Source organism: Amphiprion ocellaris, chromosome 9 (assembly GCF_022539595.1).
Source record: "Amphiprion ocellaris isolate individual 3 ecotype Okinawa chromosome 9, ASM2253959v1, whole genome shotgun sequence".
Taxonomy (NCBI): Eukaryota; Metazoa; Chordata; class Actinopteri; family Pomacentridae; genus Amphiprion; species Amphiprion ocellaris.
This window is the reverse complement of record NC_072774.1, coordinates 17,163,768-17,189,589: the sequence shown is the minus strand read 5'-3', so window position 1 is coordinate 17,189,589 and position 25,822 is coordinate 17,163,768. Positions and strand designations below refer to the sequence as shown.

Below are 25,822 nucleotides of genomic sequence, written 5' to 3'. Positions count from 1 at the left end.
ATGTGTGTGTGGGGGTACAGTGTTTAGTCTGAAGCCATATTTAGTCTCTCTGGTCCTAAGAAGAGGCCTATAATCACACAGAACCCTTCTCTGTACTCATTACACACACACAAACACACACACACACACACACACACACACACACACACACACACACACACACACACACACACACACACAGTGGCCTATCATTAACAGTTCACACTAACCTCCCAGGCTGCACACGTGCACACGCATACAGTGCACAATCACACACGGCAGGTTGTTTGCATGAATACATACATAGTTACACACACACACATGTTCATGGACATTTGGTAAAGATGAACATATGCATCAAGAGTGAGCACGATGCTGGGCTCACACACACACAAAATCATGCAAAACCAGATGTGTGTCCAGCTGTGTGTCCAGCAGGCATTCTCCTGCAGGATCACATCTAATCTGGTTGATCTGCTTTTAATATTTGTAATTTTTACTACAAATTTAACTTGACACACAACAAGAGCCTCGCAGATATTTTTCTGATCAGAGTCGAAAGCTAGATGACAGATTCATTGTCAGTGTCAATCACTTTACCTGTAAGTTACGTGTTTTGCAGTGGAGCAGGTCTGGAAAACTACACATTATTGTTGCTGCATAAAAAATAAAATCTCTACAGTTTTTATGTGTGCTAAAAAATTATTTATTCGTTTAAGCCAAGAGTCTGTGTCTCTATGAAAGTGTAGCCTTCGTTTGTTGTCAGCCTGTTATTGTTTGCTGCTTCATGCGGAAACTATGGCAGGAGAAACGAGCAGAAGGATGACTAATATAAAGAACGATCACTGACTTTAAAAGCAACATAACTCTGTTGAGATGTTACAGATGCTGTAGCCCTTTTGCCAGCTGCTAGCAGGCTGTTAGTGTTTGAAATCTGGTCAAATGCTGTGAATGAAAGGCTTCACTTTATGAATGAACTGTGTCTGCTGCCCAGCGGCCATTGGATCAATGTTGTTTATTACATTTCATGAACATAGAAGAGAGGCGAAGAAAACTTTTTAGTATAAAAACATTTCACAGCATAATAAAAAATGTAATTAAAATAATGTATCCATCTGCACAGTTGCTTTGCGATAAATAGAGGATGGCTGTTACACAAGGAAGTTCTCAGACTCTGCATGACTCCACTTATAATTAACTACAGTAAATCAATGTTAGATGACATGAGAAATATGATTTAGTTATCATAAATTAAAGCAGCAGGGCATTGCAACCACTAACCAGCAACACTGTTGCCATGACTGATATTACGCAGAAGAAATCAGAAATAATGCGACAGAATTTTTATATTACAAGAAACAGCTATAGTGAATATACTCCAAATGGGACGTAATGTACTATTTTTTTTTACACAGACAAAATTGCTCCAAGTGCTGTAATGTAACTTCACCAAATTCATGTGACTTGTAAATTTCTGGTGCCAAAACCCTGACTCCAGAGGTTGACATCCCATACGTCTGCCTCCAGCAGAGATACAACAGGATGTCCCTTTATGGTTGGTCTGGATTTTTTTTGTTACTTCAGTGATCTATGAACTGCCCAAAAGGATCTCTTTCAAAAAGAGCATCAGTTGCAGGGCTAAAAATTATGTAAAATTAAATGTAATTTTCCCAAGCTGGTTAGCATGCCACAGGAAACCACCAAGCATGTAGCGCTGCTCTGTTTAAACATGCAGCCGCATTCATTTTCATTTCTGTCACTGCCTAACAGGATAAAATATGACCGGATAGGACAGTGAGAATGTCGTGGTTGTTGTTTTCTGATGCTGTGTTTATGTGTGTGTACACTTGCATTACTCATGCTGTGGAGCCAATAGTCTATTTACACGAGCACATTGTGGGGACGTGTCTCCCTTTTAGAGAAAATTTCAAGTCTCCATGAAGTAAATCTTGAATCTCATATCATTTAAAGTTAAAGTAAAGTCAGGTTGAGGTTAACGGGTAGGGGAAGTGTTTGGGTTAGGCAAGTAGTAGTCATGGTCAGGGTTAGGTGAGGTCTCCAGGAAGTTAATGTAAGTCAATGTAATGTCCTCTGAGGTCATGGAAACATGACTGTGTGTGGAGTAATAATGCATTGTCTGACTGTGGTCAAAGCCCAAAACAAGGCAGTCTAATCTTGGCAGACAAAACTCAGATCTTGACTACAAATTAGCACCACACACAGACACACACATCCCTGCAGCTGTAGAGCCAAGCAAGTTCCCTTCTATTTTCCACCTGTTTCTCCCTTTCTCCCCTTTGTTTCTTTTCCTCTGCTATATTATGGCTTCACTCTTTGCTGTCATTTTCTTTCACTGTTTAACTCTGCTCAGGTTGTAATTACACTTGTACACACCATGTCAGAATTGTGAAAATTTTACTTATGTTTTCTTGCAAAATGAATATACGGTAAATACACCAGGTTTGTTAATTACTTATTTCAAATTGAAATATCTTTTCATTTTCAGATCACTTTAAAACTTGAGGTCTTTCAACTTGAAATAATTGAATAAACAAACTGCTGAGCATTATTTCATTCCATTTTTAAACAAGTGGAAATATATATGAAGTCTTCCCAGCATGAATTACTGGAGAGGTACGAATCTTCAGGGTCTCTTTTTGCGTAGTTTAAAGACAGCAGACATTACAAAAATAACATCATAATGAATGTTATAAGTAGTATTGAATTCTGAATAACTAGAAGCAGCGTCACAGCGCTTTGTTCTACAGTAAGTACACAATGGTTTCAATGGCTGCTCCTCTGAAAGTAAAATAAAGGACTGACTTTTTAAATTAACTTCAATTAAATTTAAATCAAATGAACTGATGGAAAATAAGTCTGTAACATTCATCAGTGTGACTAAATAAAACCTAATAATGAACTGTACACCATAAAATACATCTTTTTACAATTGTTTAACAGAATCTAAGTTCAGTTAAATCACATTTTTTTCCCTTTCAAATGCTTTACCTTATTAACACGAACATTTTGGGTTTCTTTATATGCAAAAATATACACCATGTTAGAAATAAGCAGGCAACAGCATGGAACAGCACAGAACATTTTCAGTTTAAAAATGCTGTGTACTGATGACAGTCTCAAAACACAAAGTTGGATTTCTGGGATATTTGTACAGAGCAAACCAATCTCAACATGTATGGCAGAATTATTTTGATATCCCAGTTTGCCATTGTGTTGCACAGAGTAGTTTTACAGTGTTTGAGTAAAGTTGTAGCTGAGCTGGTCTGCTTGAGCTGCAGAGAGCAGTGAAGGGTTGAATGGAGAGCAAGGTGGGAATTTCAGAAGAAGCAACTGTGTAAAGTTAAATCTAAGCAATTTTGGGGGGAGGAAGGGATTATTTTAATGGAAAAATACTTCAAAATATGTAACTGACTGACAGAAATGAAGTTTTGCAAGTTTAAGCAATGACCGAAGAGGGACTTTAACACGGCAGGGGAACTTGTGTTTCTAAGTAGAAGAAACTTAAGATGATTAATAGAATGATTTTATGGGGAAATAAACCAAAATGTAAAAAATAATATTTTGAGGTACAGTTTCATTCAAATAAGATGAATTGCTTATGACACTATGCTGCTGGTGTTAGTGATGTCCCATAACACAGTTGCATAACTGCATAAACTCCTTTTCCTGAACAAGAAAAGCTGTTGAAAATAAAGAGAACTGTTTTCTTCTGACAGAAAAAAAAGAGAAGAAAGTTTTATACACTTACAGACTGACACACATAAGTGCATACATGTTCTTTTACACAAATACACACAGAGAAACACAACCTGTTCACACACCATCCGCCCCCCTCCTGTCCAAAACTGAACCACACACTTGATGCAGTCCAGACCAGAGAGACCTGAGAAGCCGACAAACATACACTCACACACACACACACACATACGCGCACACACACAGAGCCAGGTCTGAGGTGATGGTTTTGGTTGTGGTCCCAGTGAAAATGACACTAATTTGGAGCTAAGGAGCTTTGGCAGGCTGAATCCAAATTCCATAATCCTACAACTGTAAAAGCCGAAAGCTCATTGAAAGATAACAAGCTAACTTAAAGTAAAGGAGGTGAATGAAAGTGCTATTGTGATGCAAGCAGTGATAACATAGTCCCAGTTCACTTTGATTGCTAATCCCATCAAACATACTGGTAGCTTTGTAATATGACCGTCCGTACACACTTACTTAAACATATACAAACACACATAACACACTTTCATAAACATGAACACACACGCTCTCATGTACACAAACTGCTCAAGCTCCAAAAACCGCACTGAATAAGTCGTGCCCACAAACACACCCTTGGCAGCGGTGTGTGTGTACCTGCGTGTATGTGCGTGTGTGTTGGAGTGTGTGTATGTGTTGCCCCTGCTATGTCTGTTTGCTTTTCTCTCAATAGTCTCTTTGAAGGAGGGAGGAGAGGAAAAGAGAGGGAGAAGTGAGTGAGGGAGTAAGAGAGAGAGAGAGGGAAAAAATGAGGAGAACTCTGGGAATTCACTGCAACAAGATAAATATCCTCTGCTTGGCGTCACACGGCCGCCACACTCTCTCTTACGCACACACACGTGCACACTGATTACAGAGTAAATATGTGTAATCTTATAAATCAGCCATTGTTTGCAAGGCGGAAGAAACAAACGCACATATACAACATGCAGGCACAGATATGTTGACTTTGGAGAAAGTGAACTGGTGAAGGTGATCAGTCAAGTAGGGTCACACACACACACTATATATTTTAACTGCATAAATAATTTAATGTAGAGACATTTCTTCTATAGGTTTGAGAGAGGACATAGGTCTGTTTGCTCTTTAAATGTTGGTGATTCAAATCAAAAGTAGACGAGCCTCAGATTTCTTTCCTTCGTTTTTTTTTTTTTTTTTGCTGCATCATTCTACGACTGAGCAACACAGAAAAAAAAGCATGTTTTCCAAAACTAGTGTTGTCTCAAACCTGTAACCACTTGGAACATTCATCTGTAAAATTAACTGTAGGGGAAATTCTGGAAAAAATGTAGAAGTTTCTAACAGCACAATGCAGAACAGTGTAATATAACTACATTAGACCCAGGCAATAAAGCAATAGTGATATGTGCCAACTGTAGACACTTCATCAATAGTAATAAGAAATGATTAAATGTTCCATAGTTTTATTCTGTGAAAAGCATATAAAAAAACCCCACATAGTTCGGTTGCACAAACAAACCCCAACATGCCCCTACCGTGGCTCACAAACAGTCTATCATATCCCTCAATAAAGGAGCCCCTTTGCCCTCTGTTGCTCTAACTGGGGCTTCCATGCAGGTCTTACGAGGCGTGCTAGTCCACGGCTACCTGAGTTTCTCTTTACCATCATACCATCACCTCCATAAACATTTATTTGTGTGTGTTTTTCATTATTGTGTTAAAATTAATATCTGTGCACCTTGATAAATATGCTAAAGTGGTTTAACTGAACATTAAATTTTACCCTTCTTCTGCTGACCTTTATTATAAATAGGTTATTAAAAAATCATCTATTATTATAAATATCGACTAAAATCAAACATTTTATCATGATAATATACTCCACCGAGACTGATTCACGTGTTCCAATGAGCTGTTCCAATGAGCGGGATGACTGAAGAGGACTAACAGTTTGCCATGAATGACACAAATGCTGTTGTCAAGCTATGCAGCAGAGAAAAAGTAGGAGGAATAATAATTAAATATGATGAAGAAGAAGATAACATAGGAGGAGTAATACCAATATTAGTGAACACCATAGACAACATAGACACTTACACTGAAGCTGTTATGAATCGATTAAAACTTTTTAGTTTGCTCTGCCGCAATCTTAACACTCTGGCAAAACCAATACACACATCAGTGTCGCCTTAAAATCCCTCTCTTGGCATCGATTACACCATTAAGAAAAACTTCCCTGTGTATCAAAGTTATATGTATAGTTTTGTTTTGTTTTTCCATGAACATAATCCCTTCCTGCCTTAAAATGGCTTAGATATAACTAAACTGTTGCTTCCTTTAGAATGTGCATATCTAGGACGTCCCTACCTCTTTCTTTTGCTGCAGCAGCAAAACATCAGCTCACATGCAACTCTGCTCAAAAACAGTAAAACTACTCGATGCTACACAACAGCAAGATGTAGTATGGAGTAATTCAGTCATGTATGTCCAACTGAAAACTAATTGTACATTGTAAGATAACAATACAAAAAGTTTTGTTACCCTGAAGTTTGAATCTATGATTCTATGAGTTTGGAGATGCTCAGTTATGGCATTCACTGCATATGCTGCTCATATGTCGAATACACTGGTCTCTACGAAAGGTCAGGAATGTCAAATCCACAGTCTGAGTGAAGAAAATTCTTGACAAAGATATTTGCTTGTTGTAGTGTCTATGGAAAGAAAAGTGGTGGGGTTGAAGCCTTCCCATGCTTAGTAAAACAACACAAACCACTAAACTGCAAATTATTGCATTACTCTGCATGATGTTTAATTATTACACTGAAACATGATGTCATTTTCTTTTTTGATGCTTGCTTAATTCACTGTGTAAATCTGGCACTACATTTGTCTATGAACACTTCACATGCTATGGTTTAGTGTGAGTGATTAATACATCATTTTTTGCTTATCATTGTTGGTGGTGTTGCAAAATTTCTTCAAGAAATCTACAATGCAATGTGAATATTTTGTATTCATGAAAATGCAACAGTAATAATATTAAGTATTTAAAAAAAACATATAGATTACCAAGAAAAGGAAAAAGTAAGATTTAACAACTGTTTAAAAAGACGTTTTATGTCAAATGACTCCAACCCAAATAAGTGACGCATCAAATCTGACTTGGAAATTTCTCATTCGTGGATCTGCTTCGTGTTCGACTGTATCTGCTACTTAAAACAAAGACATAAACACATGCACAAATGTTTTCCAGCCTGTGTTCAAAATCCATTAGCTACAGTTCTGAACGTGGGTCTGTATATATTGTTCCACGGTACTACAGTTGGACAGACTGCCAACTTGTCCTATTGTGCGTATGGTTTCTATACATGCAAACCACATGACGTCCGCCATACAAAGCTATATTTACAGCTAATTCGATAATGGAATGACACGCGCACACAGGGATCATTGTTTGCAACGGCATTTCTATAACGAACAGGAATTTATTTATCAAAAATCAGACGCATGTGGCAAATTTCCTGTCATGTGAGCACAGTGTATATGTGAGAGTGTGCCTGCATACAGTACTTGCATTACACTGCATTCTGGAGTGTGTAATTTTATTATTTGGGTAGACCTGCAGACAGACACTTGCTAGCTTGCTAGATTGGACAAAGATTCACTAGTCTGAGCGGATCAGGGATCAAAAATGAAACAACACAGTCAGTCTGAGAACATTAACTACATTTATTTTGCTTCCGTGGTTTGAACAAGGATGAATGGTCTACTTTATTTTGATCTACTTAAATGTCCTCTGCTTATTGTTACAGTATATCCATCACGTTGTAACCTATTTTAGAAGACCTAGTTTTGCTGTGTAGCAGTACTATTTGAAACTTTATACCCATTTTGTTTGTTTTTTTTATCTCTGTGAAACTTAAATCTATCTTGAACTTGAACAGTGATTTTGCCATTTATTTTTTTAATTGTATTTCTATAGACTTTCTTGAGGTATATATTTTACACTTTAGCATGCAGTTATAGTGATTTTTGTAAGTATTTTACCTTAGATGCTAATTTTTTTGTCTTTTTTTTTCCCTATCTTAGGCCGTTGTTACTAGAAATAGGGATATAACAAAGGCAACCATTACTTTGTTTTTATCTTTTAAGTTCCAAACATATTTCCTTACCGGAATGTTTAGTTTTTACACTGAAATCTTTAATGCATTACCTCCCTCTATTAAATCACTACAATCACTGCCACTGCAGAGCACCAAGCACAAATGGACGCTTTCCATCACCACTTCACTGTGGTCTTTTGACTTATAACGTAATTGAAAGCACACAAGTTTACAGTTCGTGGTTGACAGCATGAAACTCCACACATTGTCTTATGAGCTGCAAAGTTGATTTCATTTACTCTATAGCCAAACAAAAGGTTCCCACGACCAAAGCGGAATATAAACAGCACCCTGCTGCGGTTTTGTATGCTATAGTCAAAGGCTTTGTGTAAGAAAAATGAGGCAGAGAGTTTTGAAACCATGACACAGGGTCAAAACTGACCCTCGACACCAAGTACAGTGAACTGTGATCAAGATCTCACCCGCGGTCTTCATCGGGTGGTTAGCGGTGATCATCGAACCACAGATTTCCCAGGTCAGTGTCCACTAACAAACAGAGTGTAAAATCAGATTTGGGGCTGTTGGCACTGAACTATCAGACTGTTTAATTAAAGGTGAAGAAAAAAAAAGCCACCACTCTATAATCTCTGCTTCTCTAATCTCCTCCCAGCGTGACAGCTTTCCAACATGGATGACTTATTAAATCTTTCCCTGCTGCTCAGCAACAGGACACAATGAGAAATAATGTGGTAAGCATGGTGGGAAAGCTTTTCATAAAATAGTCACTGGTTTGAACTTCTGTTTGAATATTTTAGCAGGAAAAATGACAACATGAGCACGGCAGGATCCTGCTGATGATACTTTTATTTTACTGACAGTGGGGTTATTGTTTGGAATTGCTCCTGTTTTTTCTTTCTTTTATTTACCCTTGACTGTTTTCTGATTTTCCACCACCACAGTTGAATCAACATTTTCTCCACTTTGTTCTTTGTTTTTCACTCACACTTTATCCTCTGCTTTTCATTATTTGTTTGTCCTTCCAGTGTGGCATTGAATTGTTTTCACTTCCATGTGATTTGCTTGTGACCTTGCATATTTCTAACTTTTTTTACTTTTTAAAATGTTCTTTTATATTTCTTATTTCTTTTACAGTTTGTGTTACTAGCTATTTTCTTCTGAGACACAATTAATTCATATGTCACTTGTTTTTCATTTCATCACTAACGCTCATTTGTGGTGCTCAACAAACGTTCTTGTTGGGTTTTTTTGTTCCTTTTTCCTCTCTTTCATTTGTCCCTTGTGGTTTAATGCAGAGCTCAGATCACGCTGTCTGTCTGCTGTCTGTCAGTGCTGGACAGACAGATGAAAGCAGATGAACAGGAAAAAAACAGATAATAAAAGTCAGATTTGTTCTTTGATACCTTCAGCTGTGGGATCAGAGCACAGAAAGAAGGAAAGGAGGGAGGAGATATCGTTTATGATTCGCTTCCTTTCCATCTGCCTAATTACTTTTATTGTGATTTCTGTCTTTTTCTGCATTTCATTTGTGTTTCAGTACCTGGATCATTTTTATTTGTCTTATTTTTTGTATTTATGTCTTTTCTTCATGTTTTGCATGCACTGCATCATAAACTTAGATTCATTGTGCTTTCATCACTCTCCAATCTTTGCACTTTATTTTTTCTTTTCTGTTTCTCTTCTCATCTCTTAATGTCTTTAGATTTCAATCCCTGTCTTCCATATTCCCTCTGTCCCTTTCAACCCCCTCAATCCACTTCCTCGTCTTCCCGTCTTCACATACACAACTTCCATTCTTTGTATTTCTAACTCTTTCTTGTCTTCATCTTTTCATCTCCCTTCCCTCTATACTTCTCTGAATTTCCCCCTCTGATCCCCTCCTTTACAGTCTCTTTCCCCTCCCACCCTTGACCACATCCATATGTTAATAATAAAGTCTCCTCCAGCTCCACCACATCTATGAGGAAATCCTCTGGCAGGTCGTCTATGCCTGTCTGATAAAGAACAGCACAGATGCTTCATCCTCGCTTTTCTCTTCCTCCCTCTGCATTTTTTCTTTTATTTTTTTTTATTATTATTTTTTTCTTTTGCACAAGGTTCATACTAAAGCATATGTTGGGTCCAAAAATGTGGACTGACCCAAGTGGAACTGATGTGGATTGTGTGTTATCCCATCCACAACCACTGCAGCATTTAATGAGCCCAAACCTGATTAAAATCTACGGAAGATAAATAAAATGAAACTTGACCTGATCAAGCCTGAGGGAATTAAGAGAAATTAGAGCCAGACTTGGCCATACATTCATATGGTGGTAGATATGTTTTGGGCTGGGAAACAAAGCTTCATCACAAACATTTATCTGATCCTGCTGATATTACAAAGCTTTACAAAGCTAAATCTGAAACATTTTAAATATAATTGAAGTTTCTAATGACCTAATTCTACCTGACATTAAATCGAAGACCTATTTTATTCAAAACTATTTAATAAAGTTGACAAGACCATCTGATTTGTTTGTTCGTGACTAGTCAAAGTTGGAAAGCAGATAAAGAGATTAAAAGCAAAATTACTGTGTAAGAAAAACACACTAATTCCTATCATGTTTCCAGATTTTTCTACAGAATAAAATCAAAAAGCTGTATTTTACATCTGAGATTATATTGCAGGAAACACTCGCATACACACAAACACCCAACACACAGAGAGTCCTTAACATCATTTGGAATTGTGATCCTGGCTACCTGTCCAATGGTAACGGTCATATTTGTAATTTTAATTTCCAGTGATTCTTGAGAGAAATGTCAGACTTTTCAGCTCCATGTTTAGCAGCTATTTGCCAAGTTTTTCTGTCTGCCGTCTATGTTGAGCAGGTTGGTTTTAAGAGCTTTTGTGTTAAAAATAGCTGCCTGATGTTGCAGAAACAACATTGATGGCAGCACTGATACTAAATTTGTGGGCTGCAAAACCTAAACAGTAAGCTCAAAGACATTATAAAGCTCTTTAAGTATATCACTCCAAATGACACCCTAGAGATTGCATATATTACTCCTTGTTGTCATGAAAATATTGATGAGAAGTTTTAACTAAGAAAGTTTATTTGCTTAAGTTTAACCAAAATGTGAGTCAATCTGTAATTTCATGTTGTTGGGTGACAAAAAACAACCAGGTGCCAAAGAGCACAGATGGTAAATGACACTGTAAAATTAGAATCATCATGATAGGATAAGAATTCAAATAATTGCTGAGGGGAAGGAAATAGCCAACACCTGGAATCTACCTCAGATCTGTATGCAACTGTGTGTGTGTGTGTGTGTGTGTGTGTGTGTGTGTGTGTGTGTGTGTGTGTGTGTGTGTGTGTGTGTGTGTGTGTGTGTGTGTGTGTGTGTGTGTGTGCGTGCGTGTGTCTATCTGCAGGAATAGTTGACTTTGCTGTGGCTCTTCATCAGGAGATTAAAAGACAAAATCTCACACATAGGAGACAGATGGCCTCCATCAGGCACACACGCACACACACACACACACACGCACACACGCACACACACACACACACAAACACACATACAGTCGCATACACAGAACATTGAGTGTCAGTCAGCTGAATGAAAGACAGCCATTCATTGATAAGACAGACAGTCACATAAACAGACCGTCTGAAGGAAAACAAACCAGACCACCGCCACCCCTTCTGTGCTCCATTCACCCTCGAGAAGGATCTCAGTGTGTGCGATGGGGAAAGAGAGGGAGAGAGAAAAAGCACTGATGAGTGTAAATGTGTGTGTTCTTGGGGTAATATATCTCCTGGGGGAAGTCAGAAAATTATTGAGAGGGAGAAACAGAGAGAGAGAGGGAGGAAGTTTCTCAGCTCCCTTCGGTCCTTTAATCTGATACACAAACACAGAGGGCACCTAAGAGGCTGCCATTCACACCAGATAAACACACACATTCCACCTCTCTTCGTGAACACACACTTGTTAACGTGTTAACACACCGACAGCCAGCTGAGACAAAAGTACACCCAAAGATACAAGCAGGCTGCTCAGGATGCATGATGACAAACACAGAGATTTACACATATGCACAAATATACACATCTAAAAACTTCCATGTGCACATACTGGAGCTGGGTATGTTTATGATAGCAGTGCCAATACAGTACCTGGATTTTAAAAGTAAAATCTTTTAAAAACTTACTGTAAGGTATAAACAGCTTAACTTATCAAAAGCAATGCAGCCAATTTTCTCCTAAAACAAAGCAGCTGGATCAGAACTGTTTCCAAATCTACAGAGTCCTAAATTAAGCAAAATCATAATATAGACAAGAATGTTTGACTGAAGAATAAGCAATGAGATGACTTGGTTACAATACGAACCTCTCGATCATTATAGTAACTGAGAGCTATCCTGGGACTTGCTTTGAGTTGGTTCCAAATTATTCTTAGTCTACTGGGGCTCAGGTTGTTGTTTTTCATTGTTGTTTTGTTGCATGTCTGTGTGTACCAGTACTGTGTGGATGTAACCGACCTCCCTAGCAGCACTCAGATCAATTCGAAAAGAAAAAAGAAACAAAAAAATCTCCTCTTTATAAAAGGAAGAAACCTCCAGAAGAAGCAGATTCAGGGAAGGCAGGCATCTTCCTCAATCACCTGGAAATGGGTCTGAATCTTTTGATCTATTTTGCCTTGAATTAGATCTTTTTTGCTGAACATTAATTTTTGCACCTTAGATCTGACTAGTTTTTCAATGTATCCATTTGAATACATTCAGATACAGGGAAATAAATATATGAACATAATCTGTTAAAATGCTTGTATGTACACTGTATATGAACATACTCAGCGACGTCCACAAAGTCTGCATTCATACACGCGCACACATGCCATCACAAATACGTACAACAAAATGTACTTAATGCATTACATGCATTAAAACACAAACAGCCTTGAATGTGGAAACACACAAATGGGCAAATGAAACATAAGCATACATATATATTTGGCTCACATGCACACCTCCTTATGGACTTTTGGATACACGTTCATAGACGCAGGGCGTGAGAGGCCCAGCTCTTAATGGCGGTGGTCCTGCTCTCCACAGTGGGATCTGTGTTTAGCCATGTTTAGAGCTCCATTTGGGGCCAGATAAATCAAGCTGCTGTCTACCAGAAGCCTCCATTAGGGGCCCTGCAAGGCCCCTGGACGGCCTGTCAGTCACCCCGTCAGTCAGCGAGCCGCCCTCCTCCAGCGTTTGAACTTATAATTACAGGGAGACTCAGCTTGCCTTGGCCAGGCCTCGCTTACGAGCCCCCCACCACCTCTCAGACGGCAGCGCTTGCTAGCCCGGCGCTAATGCTAATACTAATACTAATACTAATACTAATACTAACAGACGACGGATGTTTCACCTCCAGAGGAAACAGCATTGAGGAAAATATTTATGGAAACCGAAAAGTCGCCCTCTGAGTTTTTCAACCCTCATTTCCACTAACTCTTTTAGGTTTTATTTCTTGGAGTGACAGACCCGAGTTCCCCTTCGATTGCGAGAGGTTAGCAGGTTAGTTAGAACGAGTAGCTCTAATGCCAGGCTAACCTCTGGCAGCCATAGATTATTCAAACACCAGTTAGAGGGGAGAGGGTAAAATACAGGGGCCATGGTGACTGATGGCTTTTTAAGGAGTGACGGGTGGGAGGTGGAGAAGAAACACACCTCCAACCTGGATAGAAGACAGAAACACTCACAGCGCAGAGCTGGAAATTACCTCCAGCGGCCAAACAAACTAGTGAATTTGGTCCATAGCTGGTTTGTCTTTTCTACCAGCTACTCTGCCTCACAACAAATAATTATTCATAGGTCTTACTCTATTCTAAAACTCATCAATCATATTTGGCTGGTTTAAGTATTTGGTGTATTTTGGAAACCAGCCACTCTAGTCGGCAGATGAAAAAGTTTCTTGCGCTTACAGATACACACATAAAGTCAGACGTTGTTCGCTAGCTCTCAGGAATTCATGAATAAAATATAGGCCTATAAAGGCAGCATGAACAATGGAAATATTATCCTCCACTGCATAAATGCACAGCCGACCACAGACTATTCTCACAGGGAGTTCATTCCTCTTATCTCTGACGGCTCGTCGGCGATGGCCGGCCACTGCATGTGGAGACACACACCACTAACGAGGGGGAAATCCTCCCATCAGCCAAGATTGATGCAGAAAATTTACCCAGCAGACATTCCTTCTAGCTGAAATGAAAGAGGTGCCTGGTTCACCAGCATTCCTGATTGGCCACACATTCCTTCACCATTCTAACAGCAGTGTGATTGCAGGAATGGAGTTGCAGCTTCATGAGGTAAACTTCCACAAAATTTCTGTTTTGTAAATAGTCCAATAAGGTGTCACCTGCTGGGGGTGGGGGGGGTGGGTTTTACAACCAGGAAGTCATTGATTTAAATGTCTGATGCAGGGTGGGAAAAGAACACGGTGGAAGAAGTAAAGGAACAATGCTGTATATTTTAACAACAGGACCACTGAAGTGCCTCTGAGTAAGGTGTTAACGTGTATCTAATGAAATGGGAAAACAAAGGATGAATTCCACTGTAGCTGAAAGAAAAATGAAAGATGAGAAATAAAAAGCTGGGAAAGGAATTCCTTTTTCCTCTATCTTGAAAAAAATAACAGAACAGAAATAACAATAACAGAAATTATGGCCAAAAGAGTAAAAAAAAAGTGACCAAGGACAGAAAGTCTACTCAGTTTGATGACACCAGAAATAATCAAATCAATAGCATATTTGATTTTAGGCTTATCCAACTCCATGTCAAACGTTGTATAAAACAATGAGGATGTGATGTATCCTCACAAAATCCATCCTGTTACAGAGGCCAAACTGCTGAGCTGGCCCTGGCCTCAGCAGCATGACTCTTAATACTGACATGAATTATTAATTTGACGCATTCATCACTCTTCCGACCAGCCGTCGATAGCCTCCATTATGGCGGGTGTGTATACATTACAGAGTGTATAGTGTGTCAGAAACTTCCCGCATGCGAGCCGCTGGATGGCGGGAAGAGAGGAAGATGGAGAGAGAAAGACTGAGAGAAAGAAAAAGGGTGATGGACAGGAGTGGCAGCAGAAAACAATAGCTTGAAGAGGCAGAGTCATGATTTCAGAGCTATAAACGGCTAGAATGGCATGAGACAATAGCATTTTGACAGGTCATTCAAACTGCAGATGGGACGTCAGCACCATGACTTATAAGGTTACACAAAGTTTAATGGTGATGACTACACTGTACATATAAATGATAATAGAATGACTTCTAATAAACCTTTGGATATAAATGATGACTTTATGGTGAGGCACTCAAACCAATGATTAATGACTGTATATTATGACTAGTAATTACGGCACATATAAGACTGTGCATAAAAATAACAGTAAGGCTCCTGTGGCTTTACTGAAGAGCACTTAGTTCAAGCTTTATGTATACTTTTAGTTTGTATGATCAACTAAAACAAATAGACACTAGGATAATGATAATTTTAAATCTGTTACCCTGTTTAAATCTATAGCAAGGACAAAGTAAAGAGAGGATTTTTGATTGACTAAAACAACTACATCACCAAATTGGATAACAGCAAGTGACTACTGGGGGATCACCAAGTTTACATTGCAGTAAATCATGGTGTAATTTATGATTTTCATATTTTAAGGTATAATTGACATTATTTAGCAGGTGCCACTTAAGAAAGATGCAGCACAGTGAGGAAATATGGGAAACTTGTAATTCAGCTGAACTTATGAAGTTGTAGATAGAATAATATTGATGTTGGACATAATCATGTTTTCTGCAACACAGGTCTGAATCTGGACAACGGACCTGGACTCATATGAATATGGAAAGGTGCATGGACATTGTTTTGTTTATTTTTATTTGCCTTACAGTAATGGGACCGTTCCCCAGGTCACTGATCAACCTGTCGCTTAGGTCAAGCTGAGGTTGAATAGGTGAACATAGTATTTTACGGCATGACAACAGGAGCAGTGCAGGGTTTACATGTGTGGAAATTTCTGTAACATAGGTTCTGACTCTTCGGAGCTTAGATGAAACAGGTGAGGCAAGTGGTCAAAAATTAGCTTTATTTCATAATCAATTTACAAAAGAAATGTAAAATCAGCATTTGTTTATGGCCTGGTGGCTCTCTTTCTGCCCTTCACGGTTTTACCGTATAACATGCCTAAAATATCACTGCTGAAATGTGATCACAGTAAGTACTGCTGATTAAACTGTTACGGCTATAAATATTCAATAGACTGAGTACATTAACATTTAAGGCAGACATGTTTAGATGAGGCTTCCTGATTGCTTATTCTAGCAAGAGCCAAGCCAATCCAAGGTGAACACTGTTTATTTGGTTCATAACGGCATTAGGAACTTCAACAAGCTCATTAATTTCCTATCATTAGGCTCCAAAAAAAAAAAAGCCTCAGAACTCTGGAAGTTAATTTGCATTAAATGAATGTATTGTTATTGCACTGTGCCGGACCGATAGAGTGGCTCTGATCACACAGAGCCAAACAGTGACGTACTGACAGCTTTAACAGCTAATGAAGAGATGATGTCACTCGGCCTTGCTACGTTAACGAGAAGCTAATGGACGGTGGAAGCGATGACCGCCAAGTCGGCCTCTAGAGTAAACAGCAGGGGCAAGCAACCATCACTTTGCCTCACTCACACGCACACACACACACACACACACACACACACACACACACACACACACACACATAAACAACATCACAGTGACACTAATACAGTTCCACCCTCCCATACGTCAAAGTTAAACAAAGGGGCGAGACAAAAGCTTAACGGCTGCTTTGTTTTAAAATCAGCTTTATTCTGACCTCAGCTGCACTGCACACCCATGCAAACACATACATGTCTTTCTGTCTTTTTGAGCTCAATCACCGAGCTCCCTGGACTAACCTTAGCTAACATAACTACAAGCCTGATCCCAACCCATACCTGTAATTATGTCCGCAGCCCTGCAGCCAGAACCATGGTGAGGACCAGTCAAAACATCCTCACCTTCCACAAATGTTCTCACTTCCAAGGTCTTACACTCAACTTGGTCCTCACAAATATAGACATACATGCACACACACAGACACATAGTGATGATGTGTTAGTGTAGATTTACAGTGTGACGGTTGTATTCTGGTGATTTATGGACTTCCTCTGTTTAGGTGATTAGCTGTGAGCTCACACCCAGTTGGACTTGGACGGACAGACGGATGGACACACACTCACACACAGGCACACGCTCACACATGTACACACAAGTCACATAAGTTTCAACAGATATAACCTGTTACTGGCACTCCCATTATGTTACATGGACTGTGGGTTTGTAAGTGTGTAAGTCCATGAAAGAAAGCACAAGAACAGAGGAAAAGGAGATTTATATACATAAATTAGCTAACTTGCATTGACAGCACGCTAAGTGAGGTTGTCAAGCCCTTCAGTTTCCTCTCCCCATCTGTTCAGGCCTACTACATGTTCCCCATCTACCGCGGCGTCTCCTCTGAGAGGCGTCCTAATCAGATGGTGAACTACCTCAACTTACGCCTGTCAACAATAACTTCCTACTTCACAAATCAATAGGCGGATAGAATAAATCAGCTGTTAATGCAAGTCCAAAAGCAAAACTCTGCATGTATATGTCTGACCTGGCTGTAAGTGGCATCCAGGAGTGTGTCCAGGTTCTGCAGGGGTGCCGGGGTTTTGTCTTTGAATCGCGTCAGCAGGCGGCGTTGGATGGCTCTGAACTGGACTGCTCGCTCTGACAGCAGGTCCTGATATTGCTGGGCACTGACACGCAGCTACCACACACACAGACAAAGAAACAAATGTTGCAATGGTGGTTTCACTTGGTAGGATGTATGGCTTTTTTTGTGAGCAAAGCTGATAATTCAGGTTACTTTACACCTGACAATAGTGGATATATAGTCATGTTTGCCTGGCACATTCCTGCAGTTTGTAACATCAAGTAGATGTGTGTGTTTGTACCTGGAAGTGATGATCCACAGACAGAAAGTACTCCTGCAGTGGCAGCGGTCCACTGAAGCTTTTCTTGAAGTCCTTGACTCCCATTTTAGAAAAGTGTTGGTCAAACCTCTGAACCAGCTCCTTCACCACCAACCACATGTCCTCAAAACTGTCACTCTGAATACGGTAACGCTCTGACAAATAAACAAACAGACAAAGTTAACAGAGGCTCCATAGGCTAATTTATTACGTTTTTACTTAAAGTATTTAAAGATATTAAACAGCTAAAATCATCAAACAGTGCTGGAGCCATCACTGATCCCTGTGGGAAGTGAAAAATATCTACTGATGTCACATGGAAAGTATAGAGAAAATTTAAAAACTAAGTGAGAAATGTAGAAGTTATGAAAATATAATAAACTGGAAGACAATAAAAAGCTGAAGAGGTAGCAGTGTCAAAGATATATTATGGTATCAATGTTTAAAATAATTCGAGAATCAGAATGAGTGTTTTGTAAGAGTGTATGAAGAGGTTCTGAAAGGTTTCAATGTGTATAATTCAAATATTGCAAATTCTTAAAGAATAGAGGTAAGAGGTTTGTCAAGGACCATAGAAATACTTGATTATGACACGTATTTTTTTTTTTTTTAAACTTTTCAGTATTTCACTTCAGTTCATTGTAATCAGTGTTTTTCTTCCTTCTACTTATGTACTTGGCTCCAGTCATTGGCTGGGTGTAGAAAGTGCAACAGTTTTAAAAAATGGCCAAGTTGGATCTAGTTTTCAAAGACATCAGGTGTCAAAATTATGGGGATATTTCAAATTAGCACAGATTATCCTACAACCACAAAAAGCATCTCAAGAGAAAACACAGGAGCTATTCTGCAAAACACAACACCAAGCATATTCAGTAGCAGAAATAGCCTTTTAATAGCTTTTGTCCTTGTTGCTGCTACATGCACTCACTGAGTTTTATATAATCTAAAGCTAACATAAAGAAAAATATTCCTTTTGATATTTTTGAGTAAAATTAATCATTGAATGAATGATAAAAACAGTCTTTAGTGCCATGTTTTTAGGCAGTACTGTTGTCAGACTCACGGGAGGTCTTGGAGGCCAACACAGTAACCTTGGCTCCCGACAGAAACTGGAAAGCCAAACTATTCCCATCCTTATCTTCTGATTTTGCTGAAAACTCTGCAGAGAGAGACAGAAAGACGGAAAAAAAAAACAAGAAAAAAACAGTGTGATGAGACTGATAGGACCTGCCTATCATGATACAGGACGCCAACAAAGGTGAACAAGATACAGTCACACTGCTCACAAAGACACACAATGTAAGCCTGCACAAATCCCTCCTCACACAAAAAAGCACACAATCAGTTTGAACACTGAGCGTGTGTTTAGACGTCAGAGCTGCTGACTGTAGCCGATTATCAGATAACTGGGAAACAGGACAGCGGTTCCCAGAGCTCAAACACACGTGCACACACACAATCGCAAATAAATAAACACGCATAAACACAGTTGTATAAATACACAACCACACATAGATACATAATCACTGATTATTCATTCAAATGTGTACACATTCACACAGCTACAAAACTCTTTAATTCCCTCCCAAAGCATCCGTTATGTCATCTGGCTTTGTGTAACGCCCTCATGTGGCCACGTTGTTTGTTCTCAGCCATTAAAATTAATTAGTTGTGAAAAATATCCATTTCCAAAAAAAATTAACATGTACAATGATGCCTGTGTGAAAAAAATAACAGTTTCATCACTAATATTGGACTGTTTGTGTTGCTATGAATATAATTTTTCAGCTATTTATATACACACAAAATGACCCAGTGCCGTAATCAAGTCCACTTCAACCTGTAACCACATGCAATTAGTGGACAATCCACTCTACGTAGAAACCTAAACTTCAAGATCACCAACTCTTCTCTTCTGACATAAACAGAACAACGTGTTTTGGTTTGCAGAAATGTGTGATTTAAATACTGTTTGGGAACATGAGAGCAGCATCAGTGTGTGTTTTTGGATATGAGTGTGTATGTGTTACCTCGGAAGATGGAGCTGAGGTCAACTGGTGGCTGGTTGGTGTCCACGGTGATCTTAAAGTTGGTGGTTTTGGCTGGAGAGGAAGGTACACACACCAACGCCAGAGGAAGACTGAACCTGGACTGGAGAACCCTGGGAACGCCTGAGAAAAGCAAATAAAGCAAAATTGAAGTCTTATATAATTATGACCTTTAGAGGAGCTTCTACTCATAAAATAGTGCAACATCTACTACTACAAGCTAAGTATTTAATAATGGTGATTGATTAATTCTGCTATATTATATGCTACTTTCCAATCCCTTTTCCCTGTTGCTCTTTCCGTGAAAAACAACCCCTTAAATCGGAGCCCACTTCCCTATAAAGTGGCGCCCATCTCCGCCGAGCCCCCCTACGGTGAAGCAAACAAGGCAGCCACATCGCCTTTTCAGCTTTCTCTCCAAACAGCAGTCAGGTTAACATTTGTTAACAAAGTCAACACTGCAGATATTCAGATTACATGAGTATCTGAGAGCTGCGAGACCAAGAGACTCAACATCAACACCGAATTTGAAGGTGTGTTTGTCGGAGATCCGAAAGGGAAGTTTTGTGAAAAATGTGTGTGTTTGGGTGGGGGGGGAGAAGGGAGGGAGGAAGGAGATGAGTTAAGGCCAACTACAACTGTGTCCTGAGCCTAAGCAGTGCTGAGCTTGGCAGAAATCTACACTTAGCTAGAATAACAGAGCGAGGGAAAGGAGGGATGGAGGAAAACTGTTGTTACGAAGAGATGGAGCGAGGTAACCGGGAGAGAGGAGGTGAGCTAACGACAGGAGAGGGAGAAAAACTGGAGTCGAACAAAAAAAACAAGTGGAAATAAAACAGCATGGGAGGGAGACTAAAAGAGAAATAACATGAAAATTGACAGCTGGTGTGGGAGGGGAGGGTTGGTTTAATTATGGAAAGTTCCAGGTTATTACAGATAGTAATAATTACCTGCAACTACTGTGCACCTTTTCATTCCAGACAAGCAATTATTATGTGATTATGTGAATAATTCAATTTGGTTTCAATACTTGAACTGATGCAGAGAGAGAAGAAGGGAAAAGGTACAGCCAAGGAAAACAGTCAAAAACAGAGGAAAGGCGAGGGGAGAGAAAGAAAATGGATGGGGTTTTAAAGAGGAAGAAAGACTTGCGGTCAACTTTCTTCTCTCCTCACTCGCTTAATTTCTCATTGACCCTTCGTTCTGGATGACTGAATAGTTAAACAACAATTCACATCCAACAAACACAACAGAGAGGGTTAGATACACATGCTGTCAAAGCGAATATGCAGTAACTTTACTAAATATAAAAATCAGAAGCGCAGACCTCATTCTAAATGCTAACTATTGTCAGTGTTCTTCAGGCCTGTTAGTGGTCATGACACTTTTGTTGCCTGGGTTTTATCCATTTTTTTCTCTTTTGTAACATCAGGCTGGCTCAGAATGCTTCCTCACAAGCAAGTGAACATAAAGTGGAAATCATGACTAAAAAAACAATGTTTATCTCACTTAAAAAATATCAAATCGAGATCTCCACCAAAATACAATCTTAGTTTGACTCATGAAGTAACAAGGTTTTCTTTCATTTCATTTTAAGATAAAGTGTCACTGCATTTTTTAAGCCCATTTACTAAAAATCATATATATATTTAAAATACATCAAAGATAACCATTTTTGAAGCTGCACTACTGTTTTTAAGTAGCTTTGACGATAATCCAGGCAGACATGATGTACACCGTGATGGATTGCTTGTCTGTCCATTTGGAATTTTAAAACATACTGAAATGAATGTAACCTCTAGCTGCCTGAGAGGACGGCAAAAAAATAAACTTTTAAAAGAAATCAAAAACACTGAGGTACGCTTTGGAAAACGATCATCGCTAAGGTAAAGTATATATGCTATGTAATGGATGGATAAACATGGTGTTGAGAAACAGGTATGATCCTTTAAAAGCCCCTCCTGTCAAAGTGGTACTAGCTGGGATGGCACCGACCTGTGGTGGTAAAGTGATGTTGAAAATTTAGGGCAGAAATAAGACATTAGTGGCAAAAATACTACTTAGTGTCTCTCTAGTCAGTCCACAATGTCAAACTGTTACTATCTGACCAAATATGAAGAATGTAAAAATAAAGTTGAATGTAAACTCAGTGAGGGTCAATGAGGATCATACAGTAAGATAATAGCATTGTTTATAGTTTCCATCATTTTATTTTCCCTGTCCACCAAAAACTGATCTTAGAGTACAGAGTTGCATTTGTACAACTTATAGCATTTCTGTTACATAAAGCAGAAAAGCACATTGAATATACATTTACACACGCAGTTCACTTGTTAAAAAGAGGCTAATCCCACCACTTACGTTAATGCAGATTGCATAATATAACTTGTGATTTATTTATATAGATAAAACATATAGTGTCAAATATTATTTTGAAGAGCTAGGTTGACATAATAATACTGGTAACTGCATGAACTTTTTATTTTTTGTAACTTCAACTAAAAAATGTTGATTTAGTTTACAAGATAAAAATAACAACAACAAAAAAATCCAAGATATATACAAAAAAAAAAATAATTGGAGCAACTTCATTTATTCAATGCTTGTTTTTATACTTCCAATCATTAAACAGTTAAAAAATACTTTTGATTGTGAAGAGAATGTTTTTTCCCCACTTTGTTGGTTGAACATTGTTTCATTAGAAGTTGTCTGAACTCAAATAGATGCAAACTGTTGCATTAACTTTCTTGTTGAGCCAAATCTATATACATCAAACAACATTCTAATGTAACATAATCAATCAAAATGAGCAACAAACAAAAACTGATCCATTTTGTCAATATTAGAATGAGAAGCTAAAGTGAATATCACACTATAGCCACTTACATAAAAGATCTTTTTTAAAATATATGTCCTTATGTTCCTTATTATCCTTATGCTCAAGGAATGTTTTATGTTTACAGTTAGGTTTCCTGGTTGCTGAGTCAGACTGCCGTGTGGATTTTAACACTGGAACTTTACTTACTTACTTTAATTACTACCTGGCGTTTGTATGACTCCACCAAACAGTCAAGCTGGAGTTCACATCCATTTATCCTTGTGTTTCTGAGTTATGGCGATAAATAACGGCCAAAAATGTGTTTAAACTGAACATTATGAAGTCACAGTGAAGTTCACTTTTTGCCTTTTGGAGGGGTAATGTCATCATTTTATACTATTAAACATTTGTGCGAACTCCTGTCATAATTTCCATAAGAAATTTAAAATTATGGCCAGAAACGTCCTTTATGAGATCACAGTGACTTCTGACCTCCAAAATCAAATCAGTTTGTTCTTAATCCAAGTGAACGCTTGCACCAAATTTGAAGAACTTCCCTCAAACATGGAGTCATCGCACTTAGAAAAATAGGATGGATGAAGAAAGAGGCAGAAAATAAAATTCCTTCAGCCATGGCTGTCACAGATGCAGAGGCAGAACAAAACCTCCACTGGTATTAACAATGGTTGGGGAAAGCACAGAGGTAGAAACAGCACACAATAACACAATAACTGACAGACAAGGAGGGAAAAGATATGGACAAGGAGGAAAACTAAAAGGGAGAGGGAAGAAGGGATACTAAGATAGAAAGGTAAAATGGATGTAGAGAAAGGAGTAGAGGTCAGAAAGGGCTTAAAAAGTCCAGAGGAAACATTCTTTCACCTTAAATTCAGCTTCGCAATTTGCTAGTCACCACTGTGTGTGTGTGTGTGTGTGTGTGTGTGTGTGTGTGTGTGTGTGTCTGTGTGGCTGTAAATCACATCTCGTTCCACTCCACCTCTGTACATTCCCAGGCTGTCGTCGCCAGGTTACACCCTCAATACAGAGATTTACCTGCCTGGTGAGTGCGTATGTGTTTTACTGTAATTTCATGAGCCAAAATATATATATATATTTGAATCTGTGAGACTGTTGTACAGCTTGAAGAAGCTGTTTCATGTGAAATATGTAGTTACAGCAACAACGTGGCACAAATCTTACAGGAAGACACATAAAAGTCAACCTTTTTCTCAGGAGTCTACATGTTTTCATGACTGACACCCTAAATTTTTATCTGGTTTGGATTTTTTAAACTTCTTTTTATACTACTTTTCTCTGTAATGTAATTTAACTGGCTTTAGAATTACCCACTCGGGTTTCGTTGAAAATCTGATCAAGGAAATGCATGTGACTTGGAAGGTCAAAAACACATTTGTCAACATCAGGATTTCAAACTAATTTGACCAGGTTTCGCAGGTTTGTCAAAACTGACAAAAAAGTCCAATACTGTTAAAAAATGTGGAACCATGTTGAGGCAGAACTGAACCAACTCATAGTTTCAAGGCCTGAACTGGGTTTGTGTCATTTTGGGACAAAAACTGTATTCTTACACTGCTTTGGTTTGCAGAAAGAAAATGAATAATTACATTAAATAGAGCTAAAAACTGAAAGTACTGCAACAGGTACAGGTGAGAAAACAAACAATTGAGCCAATGAGTCCACTTTAGGTATTAGAAGACTTCGGTTGAAGGAGCCAACACGGCTCTCTCATTTAAATGAATGAGGAGGCTGCATTTTTCAGTGCAGTGCTAATGTCTGTCAGAACACTGCTGAGATCTTCCCGCATCTATGAATCATTTCATATTTTCTGGACACTGTGAACAGAAACAGGCTTCAAAGACACCCATTGTTCCAAATGTCCAAATGTAATGTAATGAAGTATCTGCTGGTCAAATTCTGAGTCACCTACACAGGAGCTGAAATTCAATGCTGGATCAGAGTTTGTCAGCATCGGGATGGAAATAAATAATTAAATGCTGCACCATTCGCCTGTTTTGGTCACTTTTGATGGTGAGAAGGATGGCACGATACGGTGGGAAAACAGCGGACTGTTTGTGTTTGAGGAGACGCTTCGATTCAGAAATCTGGAAGTGAGGTCCGCTGTGAGGCTGAGGCCAAAGACTGAGTAAGTGACTAAACACAATTTCTCAGTTACAGTAAACTGAGGTTAGGATGTTTGTCTTACAGATTCTTTGCTAGATCCAGTGCCTGTCCTGAACTTTAGTTTTCCGGTAAGCAGCTTTCAGACATTTGAATTTTTAAAAGTGTAGATGCCATTGAGTGCACAAATACACCGCATACTGTGACGCCCCGGCAGTAAGAGTGACATGGAGAATGATTCTTTTTCCACTGTCACCCGTTAAACACACTTAAAATCACCACTGACCACCGCTGCTGTTGTACCTCTATTGTGTCGTCTCAGAGGACTGATTCCAATTAGCTGTAATCTGCGTGTGTGTGTTTGTGGTGTGTTAGAGACAGAAGGGGAGAGAGAAAGAGAGAGACAGACCACAGAGTTTATTTGAGTAGAGGACCACTGTACAGGATCAGGTTCTTACCACAGCTGCAGTGATGTCACCCGTGTGTGTCTGTGTGTGTCTGTGTGTGTGTGTGTGTGTGTGTGTGTGTGTATCAGAGAAATGCGTGCGTCTGAGTGGATCCTGCATGTAATACACACATTCTTTAAGTGTGTGGACCACAGAGGAAATGATAAAAAAGAAACAATCACAGCGCAGTCTGGCATTTAACAAATCACCTTCATGTGCAGCTCTCTGGCAGAAGTTACCGGCATTAAACGAGACAAAGGTTGATGTGTGGAATTCTGGATGAGCGGCGGGTAAAATTGTTATCGTTTGACGCAAGATGACCGCAATTCCCATCCCTCCCTCACAGCGGTTTAGTAAACTGGCATTTCTATGCTGCAATTATGACTGAGATCTTTTCCCAAATTTAACTTTCCTTCAACAATATATTTTAATCGTGACAAT

At 38.9% G+C, this 25,822-nt stretch overlaps 1 protein-coding gene across 2 annotated transcripts in view; it reads right to left on the bottom strand.

Annotated features, from left to right (window-relative positions):
* Positions 1-25,822, bottom strand: part of bbs9 (Bardet-Biedl syndrome 9) — a 179,320-nt gene that overhangs the window by 96,120 nt on the left and 57,378 nt on the right. For both annotated transcript variants that reach the window (XM_035948795.2, XM_023271681.3), the window contains 4 exons: positions 19,961-20,101; positions 18,994-19,089; positions 17,913-18,085; positions 17,573-17,725 (listed from right to left, as the gene is read on the bottom strand). In XM_035948795.2, coding sequence (XP_035804688.1) covers positions 17,573-17,725; positions 17,913-18,085; positions 18,994-19,089; positions 19,961-20,101 — 563 coding nt within the window. The remainder of the gene's footprint in view (positions 1-17,572; positions 17,726-17,912; positions 18,086-18,993; positions 19,090-19,960; positions 20,102-25,822) is intronic.